Below are 10,202 nucleotides of genomic sequence, written 5' to 3' on the forward strand. Positions count from 1 at the left end.
CATAAATAAATAAAGAGCATGAATTGATAAGAGAAGACAATAAATAAATAAACTGAATTACTATTAAGAATTGAACCTCAAGAAGTCATGAACGATGTTCCCGTATACCAATGGATCAACCTAGGGTTGCTAGTTCTCCATGAGAATGTAGCAGCCTTTCTTTTCTATTTTTTTGCGTGAAATCAGAATAATCAAACCCTAGATGTGTTTTTGCTTAAGTACTCATAGAAAATTGGGCTTAAAAAGCTACGGGTCGAAAAACATAAGTTTGACCCGAAATTACATTATTTTCATAAAGTCTGGAACATAAACGTAAATATTTGACTGCGTTGCGCTCCGAACTGGGTTCTGGCCTTAACATGAAAGTTGTAGCTCTTTCTCTTGTCTTTCCAACGCATATTCGCACACCTCAATCCGATACTCGTAGCTCAAGTTATGACCTGCAGACTGAGAAGGATCAATATGTCATTAAATACGAAAATTGGTCAAATAAATTCATTAAGGCTCAATTGTGACCCAAAACTTAGAAACATAATAAAAACTCGATATTATTGTAGAAAGACTACTAATATACTAAATTATAATACTAGAAAATATGTGCCAAAATGCACTGATCAAATTCCCCCACACTTATTCTTTTGCTCTCCTGAGCAAAACTCTAGAACAAAGCATGCTACAATCATCACAAGCAATCAACAAATTCTAGGATTCAAGCTTCCAACCGTGGACTGTATTTCAAAGATTGACATAACTCTTGTATATCAGCTGTCAACGATAACCCTGCGTGTGTGTGTGTGTACTGCCTATTACTTTTCAACCAGAGTCATGACATGATCCTTCTCGAAAATACACAGTCAGGATACTAAGCTACCTTTTCTTTCCTACAACTCTGAGTTTGAGTTTAGATTTCAGCTTGAGGGAAAGCTATTCTTTTCTTGTTCTCACAGGCTTTTTGACTTTTATACGCTGGGATACCACTTAAGTTCATTTTAGTTATGCTTTAGGTGCTACTCTACCTTTTCACCTGACGGGATCTCACTTGTAATGAGTCCAACCTGTTACTCTGAATAGAGCACCCTACACAACATTTGTTCCTCCAGTTTTAGGCACAGGAACTCAACATATTCATTATTGTTCCTCCAGTTTCGGGCACAGGAACTTATTCTATTTTTTTTTTTTTTTTTCTGTGTAGTATCCCATCATTTAATCTAGCCATGATCCTACAATCAAGTAATTAAGTTTTCCCCCAAACTTAGTCCTAATCATACCTCTTTATCGTATTCTATACTCAGACAACTTAGCTGATGACTGTGTATTTTAAAGATTTATCAAGCCACTACTAAGTTTGCAAGTTTTTCAGCAATTGTGCATTAAGGTGCAAAGATCATCATATCAAGTATGAAAATGAGAATTTCCAAAAATTTCACCAATCCTACAGCTATATTGCTCTAGTTCTAAAACATGTAACTACTCATAACAATTGCATGCATGCTAAATTTATTTTTTATTTTATTATTACTATTTTTTTTTAATTGACAATAAAATAAAATAAATAAATGTCCCCCCCACACTTAAAACAGACATTGTCCGCAATGTATAACAATAAGCATAAAGAAAAGGAAGGAACACACCCGAGGGCTAAGGTGTAGCTTTCATGTCTGGTGGTTTTGGAGGAGGTTGTTCCACACTACGAATACACGTAACAGGAAGAAGCAAGTGGCAAGTGGACTTGCCCTTTAGTAAAAAATCTGGTGGCTTAGGAGGAATAGCCAATGTATATGGTGGACCTGCAATAACAAAAGCACGGGAATCACAAAATCCACAGTTAACTTGTGAGTTGGATAAAATAGGTGGAAGAGATGCATAAATAGTGAAGAACAACTGCATGTTGCGTGGCTTAATCAGAGGTTCCATCAACAATTTTTCCGCTATGGGCAATGGTTGCTTGCGGCTAACATCCACACTTGTAGTGTCAAATTCAATTGTTATTGAATTCTTTTGAATTTCTGCATAAGTGGTTGTCGGCATCAAAATTTCTTCACTTACAATGGCTGCATTGATCTCACAACAAACATTACAAACATCACATTTAGAAGCAAAAATTTCAAAAGACTTATTGACTTCAAGCGAAGTATATAATTCATCTATAACAGATTCGAAGGAATTTTGTGGTGTGATCTCTTCCATGCATTCACTTGAATTTATGTTGCTTATTTTGTGTTCATCAACAGAAACAAGTATTGTTTCAATGGGCTCACCTGGAGTTTCATCAACACTTGTATCACATTGCATTACCTCTAAGAGTGCAGCAGGTTGTACATCATCATGCAACATCTTCTTCTCTTGAATTAGATGGGCATTGGAGACTATTTGCTCAACTTGGACTGCTAAACTTTGAAGAGAGGATTGCATCCATTCATCCATTTGCTTATTATGTTCAGCCATCTGCTTTATCAATTCTTCCAAACTAGGTTGTGGCTCAACCACCAATGAATCAATTTGCTGAAACTGTGGATATGACCAAATAGGCTGCTCAGCAGGATATGAATTTTGTTCTTGATAGTATTGTCCTTGAAAATTACCTACAAATTGCGTCTCACCACAAAAAGTATCAAAAAATGTAGGACAATCATCACTAATATGAAAATTCGAAGAACAAATAGTACACATCACAGTTGGAATATAATTTTGATAGCAAGATTGTTGTTTTCTTGCATCCAAGCAATTTATGATATAAGCCAACTGGTCCGATGAATCTCCCATTTTTTATTGTTTTTTTTTTGTCTAAATAAAATGAAGAGAAAAATAAAAAACGAATCAAAAAAATCTAAAAAAAAATTAAAAATAACACCTAAAATCTCTAAAAATCAAACAAATCTAAATATAATTTTTTGGGATTTTTTTAAATGTATGGAAAATTCAAAAAAAATAAAACGTGGTCTAAACGAAGGAATTTCGCAATTTCAGCCTCAATTTTCGTATCAAAGATACGAAAGTTTTGTTTCTTGATTTTTTTCGGATTTGTGGACCAAATTTCGGATCAATCTGAGATATCAACCGAAAATTAATTATTTTTCAGCTTCACCGCAAAATTCAACGTCAGAACCTGAAACACAACAAAAACTCACAAAACAAAAAGTGTTAGTAACGTTAGTTAGTTCTAAATTTTACTAATCCTAATCAGAGGTCCCCGGCAACGGCGCCAATTTGATCACTGTCGTTTCGTGATCAAAATAAGTTTTAATTAAGAAAAGTAGTAACAAGGTAGTTAACCTTGGTCGTCTCACAAGGACCTCTAATTTAATAATTAGTAAAAATAAGAACAATGAATAACACAATTAAATATGGGGTTTTGGGTTTGTTTAGATCGAAAGAGTAGTATTAGAAATTCAATTGATAAAAAGACGATCAATCCATTGGTTTTAGGAAAACTTCGTTATGATTCTATCCTCGGTTCACATAAAATATTGTTTATATATTCATGCCTTGGTTGGTTTATAAGACCGATTATACAAGCGATAAACAGTTTATACGAATTCATTCGATTAAGCAAAGAATGTGTTCAACTAACCATGAGTAGTGAACAAGCGTCACTTAGAACACGGTTTGTATCATGACAGATTTCGACCAACCCTTTTTTGCTAAGCGCGAAAAAACCTATATCAATTCCTATTCGAACTAGTCATACAAGCGATGAATCAATCCGAAAAGTCTCACAATATATAACTCAAAATAGAGATTAAGCATCACTATATTCGAGTTTCATAAATAAATAAAGAGCATGAATTGATAAGAGAAGACAATAAATAAATAAACTGAATTACTATTAAGAATTGAACCTCAAGAAGTCATGAACGATGTTCCCGTATACCAATGGATCAACCTAGGGTTGCTAGTTCTCCATGAGAATGTAGCAGCCTTTCTTTTCTATTTTTTTGCGTGAAATCAGAATAATCAAACCCTAGATGTGTTTTTGCTTAAGTACTCATAGAAAATTGGGCTTAAAAAGCTACGGGTCGAAAAACATAAGTTTGACCCGAAATTACATTATTTTCATAAAGTCTGGAACATAAACGTAAATATTTGACTGCGTTGCGCTCCGAACTGGGTTCTGGCCTTAACATGAAAGTTGTAGCTCTTTCTCTTGTCTTTCCAACGCATATTCGCACACCTCAATCCGATACTCGTAGCTCAAGTTATGACCTGCAGACTGAGAAGGATCAATATGTCATTAAATACGAAAATTGGTCAAATAAATTCATTAAGGCTCAATTGTGACCCAAAACTTAGAAACATAATAAAAACTCGATATTATTGTAGAAAGACTACTAATAAATTATAATACTAGAAAATATGTGCCAAAATGCACTGATCACTAAGCTTAGTGTCAACTAGAAGAATGCATTCAGTACCGTCACATTCATTTAATAGCAAGAAGACAATATCTGTTAGATATGTCTCATTTTCACAAGCCTCCGATCTTTACTACTCAAATTGAAGAAACAAGTATTCATAATCTATGGATAAGATTGAATTAATACTCACTAGATACCTTCACAACCACCAAATACATCTCTCTCCTTCCCTCCATTATATATTTTTAAATTCAGTCCATGTACAAATTTAGTTTGATGCAATATCTCTATGGTTTTTTTTTATTTAATTTTTAACCCTCTGGTTCACAAAGAAGGAGGTCTGATAATCCAAAGTTCAGTCGTAAGGTAAGTAAAATCTGACAAAAAATTGTTTTCACTAGAAATCGAACTCGAATTCTCCCAAACAATTCGTCATAGGAAGAATTTATTAACCACTTGAACTCAATATCTTAATTTAAATTTAAAAAAAAATGGTCCCGTATATATAGTGATCAAGTCAAACTCAATAATGTGCAAGTCAATAATGCCAAGCAAATTCCCAGCATTTAAAATTTTCACAATTTTCACATAATTTTTGTTTCGGATTGTCCGATCTAATTTGTGTGGGTAATCTAATTTGTGTGGGTGAAATTGTTTTAAATAATTTTACAACTTTATTAATCTGAATCATCTGATCAATAATTTTCCGTAGTGTAACGAATCTAAATCCTCAATAATGAATGAATGGGTCAGGGCCAATCTGACTCTCATTTATGGGTCAAAGCGTGGACATACGATCTAGTAGTTGCAAATTGCAATTATAAGAATTACGAAATTTCGAAAAGAAGAAAAAATTACGGAATATTTTTTCCCCTTTAAGTGTGTGTTTGATTATGTATCAATTAATTTTATAAAATTGATTTTATTTAAAAAAAGTTGAAGCTAAAATGTTTTATATGTTTAAATACATATGCGTTGAAATACGTTGAACAATAAATTTAAATATAAAATTTCCTTCAAAAAAAAAAATTTAAATGTAAAAATTATTTTTGAAGTTAGTTTAAAACTATAAATTCTTGTTTAGTTTCAAAAATCATAAATTCATGGTCAGATTCTGATGTCGTTTCTCAAAAGGTGGGCTTGTTGACTTGTACATCATATTAGGAGAATGTTAACTTGTGCCCTTAAGGCACATGTTAAGGAAGCAAAAATAGAAATTATTAAATGCTAATTTGTGCATTTTGATTTTTGAAGCATTAAATTTCTTGTATCATTAAATGTTGAATTTCTATTTTGGTATATCTTAACATGTGCTTTAAGGGCACATGTTAACAAGACCGTTTTTTTTTTGCATTCGGATTTACGCACCGGACTTTGATTTGGTTGTATCTTGTTAATTGTTATTACTTATGTGTAGGTTGCTTATTCTTATAAGGGTCTTGCTAATGAGTGCCTCTGGGGCATTCTTTAAGCATTCCATTTAAAGAAATTTTTTATTCAAAAAGTTAAACACTACAATTTCCAATGCGTTGACTTTACGCATTCCGATAAAAATTCTATAAAAAAACTTACTATTTAAGGGCTTAAAGAGTGCCCCGGGGGCACTATTTAGCATTTGCCAGCTTCTTATAATACTCTTTGAAATTCTTACACTTTTATGTGGTTTTTTTTTTTTTTTATATATAAATGCAATTTTATGTGGTTGCTTGATCAGGTTTATGTCTCCAGCTCTTTGATTTTTTTATTGGTCTATTTTTCTTTGGTTAAAAGAAAAGTTAAAATAAATTATGAAAGTAAAAATCAACTATAAAAAAAAATAAAAATCAAACACATGTCAACGTTTATTTTACATCTTTACCATCAATTTTACACCTTCAAAATTGAAACTAAAATTATACTATTTAGTGTATATTCAGTAAGAAGAAAAGAAAGGCACGTATCAAATGTTTTGACTCTTTTTTCAAACAAGAAAATTTTCTATATTCTTTTCTCAAATTTCGTCTTCACATTTTCTTTTATTTTTTATTTTCAATGGCCATGAGATACAATACTTTAAATTGGTTTTAATGACAATACTTATATATATATATATATATATATATATATATATATATATATATATATATATATAATTCAGACACTATTTAATTTTATATAAAAAAAGAGACTATTTAATTTGTTTGATGACCCATTTATATACTTGAGTTATTGTCTGACATAATCCAAAAAAATTCAAATAATAAGATAAATAATGCAGCTACTTGTATATTCATGTTCAAGTCATCTTTTATTTATGTGTGGATCTAAATATTGAATCACTTGATAGTAAAAATACGATAGTATATGTGTGATTTTGAATTCCATAAAATCAGTTTATAAGATAAAGTTTACACTTACTGTCAAAAAATAAAATGATGTTCACACTCACTTATAAATTAGTTTTTTATATAGACTCTCTGATTTAGATTGGCCAATCACATCATCAATGTTTTAAATTTGAAATGACCATGATGAATATAAACTCATCAATAAGAGATGTCGGAGAAGTGAAATATACGAGAGCTGCTAAATATAAATTGAGACGAAAGCTTTATAAACCTTTTGTGAAGATTCCGATCTTCCTAGTAATATGCGGGACAAACTTCATTGCTTTTATCTTTTATTTAAAGAAGTAGATGTCATGAGGATGCCTAATGGAGAATAAGATGTCAGCTGAGGGATTCAAGCTCTATACCTTACCTCTCCCGGCAAAGAAAATGCCTATAATCAACGTAAAGGGTATTTCCCGGGATTTTACCTAAGCGAATTACTCCACTGTTGAAGTTCGTCCGTTTCTTTAGAAATATGGAGGAGGTTCTCCGCCCTTTTATAATATAGAAGATTCTCTGAAACTTTTCTTTTAACCATGAAGAACTAGGAGCTTCCAGCCCCATGGTCTGGTTCCATAAGCCTTAAAGTAGGATTTTTAGTAAAGTACCCGTGGGATTCGATTTGCCAACTGATCTGAGGGTAGGAACGGGAAAAGAAGAATACTCCATTTTGTTCTAAATATAAGAAAAAATCTACTTTTTAGATTCATTGAGAATCTAATGTATTTGGTCTATGTTATGAGCTAGATATATTAAATTTATTTAAAAAGTAGATTTTCTCTTATATTTAGGATCGGAGCGAGTAAGTAGGACACACTCGATCTATTCCTATCGGTCTCACCCACTGCTAAAATGGCAATTGGTGAAGGAAACACGAATGTAAAAATATTTGTGTGGCTCCAGGCTGCACCACATGACTGAATTCCATTAATTACCAAGTACGTACTCACTGCGTTATTATCCACCATACAATGTTATTTGAAGGAGTCTTTTATGGCAGCTTTGTAAATTTTTAAGGTAGTCCCTTAATTGAGGAGTCACTTTGCAATCTAGAAGTACTTGATTCGAAACTTGGCATTAGTAAAAAAATCTATGAAATTATTCGGTAGAAACTAAAAAATAGCATTTTGTAAAAGTTAGATCATTTAAGTTTTTTAGGTTGTAAATAGATTTTTTTTAAGAATTTTAACTAATAAATCGTTAATTTAAGTTTTTAACTTATTGTATCGTTACATTTCTTCCGGTTATTTGCTCTTTTAGTTGAGTCTCAATTGTCTGGACCTCAAGGTTCATATAAGATTGTACTACAAATTCATCATGGTTAACATAAAAATAAACTGTCACGTCAATATTTTTGTAAACGTAAGATAACTAGAAGGGTAACAGTATAACAAGTTAGAAACTTAAAAGAATTATTTATTATCTAAAAACTTAAAGACTCAACTATTATAAACGTGAAATTTCAAGAACCTAAATGCATTTGACATAAAATATAATTTAATCCTAGGATAGTAGATAAATTACTTAACAATACGAAAGTTTTCATGTTAATATAAGTATATTGGTTTTTTCTAATTTATCCCTTGATAAATTGAAGGTATATTATCCATCAACCAAAGCAATATGCATATGAAATAAAAGTTAGTTAGTTAGTTGTGGGTACCACATGCAAATTTACTTGCGTGGCTTGTTCTCATTAGTTATTGGACAAAGATCCCCCAAATTATCAAAGGGTAGAGTAGGTTCATCCAAAATATTTAGTAAAATAGCCGCCAAAATTTTGTTAAAAGTATATCCCGCACTACTTTGTGCATTTTTATTTTTTTCCTTATAGAAAAATATTTTGAATAGCGTGTATATATATTATTCCATCCAAAAAACTTTATAAGTAAAAATATATTTTTTAGGTTCATTGTATATTTAATATATTTGGTCCATAATAGAGACCAAAAACATTAAATATACGATAGATCTAAAAATTGCATTTTTGTGTATAAAGTGTTATGGAGGGTGTATATCTATATGAAATGAAACTAGTGTCACGTCCAGTGAAGTAGCAAGTTGACAATAACTGCTAGATCTGCTCCATTTCATAGCCTCCGATCTTTACTACTCAAAATGCATGAATGAATATTAATCAAGCATGCAACTTATAGATAAGATTGAATTAATACACAGTATCTAACTTCCCAACCACCAAGTACATCCCTCTCCTTCCCTCCATTATATATAGAGCATACATCCATACTAGTTTTCTCACACCTTTACTATCATATTCTAAGTTTAATATTGATATTGAACAATGGATTCCAAAAATGCAATGCTCATCCTAGGTCTCATGGCAATGGTTTTTCTTATCTCTTCAGAAGTTTCAGCTAGGGACTTAACTGAAACTTCCACTGATACCAAAAAGGGTACGTGAAATATATATATCCACATTAGTTAAATATTACACTGGTATAATTTTATATTGCATTTTTATAAATAAAATAATTTTTTTAATATAATTCGTTTGCAGAGATTGTTAAACAAACTAATGAAGTGAATGATGCCAAATATGGTGGTGGTTATCACAACGGTGAAGGAAATTACTATAACGGAGGTGGTAATTACCATAACGGTGGAGGAAATTATCACAATGGAGGTGGTAACTACCACAACGGTGGTGGTAATTATCACAATGGCGGAGGTAATTATCACAACGGTGGTGGTCACCATGGAGGTGGTTATTGTCAATATAACTGTTGTGGCGGGTATTCTTACGGAAGTTGTAGAAGGTGTTGCTCATATGCTGGTGAAGCCGTTGATGTGCAAGTTGAAGGCAACACTCATAACTGATATCGTTATGATGCACTTTTTTAATTACTATATTAAAATAAATATCACCAAAAAATAATATTGTGTGTTTTTCAAGAGATAAATAAATAGACAACAATTTATGTTGTTGTGTATTATCTATCTTGCCACTATAATATCGATAGATTTTTATAAGTGGAAATCATGTATGCATAACATTATATATATGTATTTGTGTTGATGATTGTGAGGTATTGAAAAATTGTGAATGTATTATCATGTGTATTATTTCAATGTGGTGATTTTAAATAAACTATTGTCAAAAAAATAATAATACTAGAGGATAAAAATAAGAGTCTAGCTATATCAAAGCCCTCCATTACACTTTAGTAAAATTCCGTTATATTACCAATCGTTAGTTGGTTCAGTGGTGATTGGTGCTGAACTTGGTAGGGAGGACCGCGGTTCGATCCCCCACAACTGCGATCGGAAGGGGGCTGGAACTACTTGATGCCAGAACTGACCCCCGAACCAGATTCAACTGGTGGTGAAAAGCCGAAAAAAAAAATTCCGTTATATTGACTTCATACATTCATAAAATTATAAGAGGAGCACATTCTCAGGTCTCGAGCCAATATCAATGCACCAACCCAAATTGGTTTAAAATTATAATATTAAAATA

At 31.8% G+C, this 10,202-nt stretch overlaps 1 protein-coding gene across 1 annotated transcript; it reads left to right on the plus strand.

Annotated features, from left to right (window-relative positions):
• Positions 1 to 8,973: 8,973 nt before the first annotated feature.
• Positions 8,974 to 9,833, plus strand: LOC123921791 (dormancy-associated protein 2-like). Its single transcript, XM_045974467.1, has 2 exons — positions 8,974 to 9,138; positions 9,243 to 9,833. Exons 1-2 carry the CDS (start codon positions 9,027 to 9,029, stop codon positions 9,560 to 9,562), a joined length of 432 nt encoding a protein of 143 aa, XP_045830423.1. The 5' UTR covers positions 8,974 to 9,026; the 3' UTR covers positions 9,563 to 9,833.
• Positions 9,834 to 10,202: the final 369 nt, after the last annotated feature.

The sequence above is a fragment of the Trifolium pratense genome, linkage group LG4 (assembly GCF_020283565.1).
Source record: "Trifolium pratense cultivar HEN17-A07 linkage group LG4, ARS_RC_1.1, whole genome shotgun sequence".
Lineage (NCBI taxonomy): Eukaryota > Viridiplantae > Streptophyta > Magnoliopsida > Fabales > Fabaceae > Trifolium > Trifolium pratense.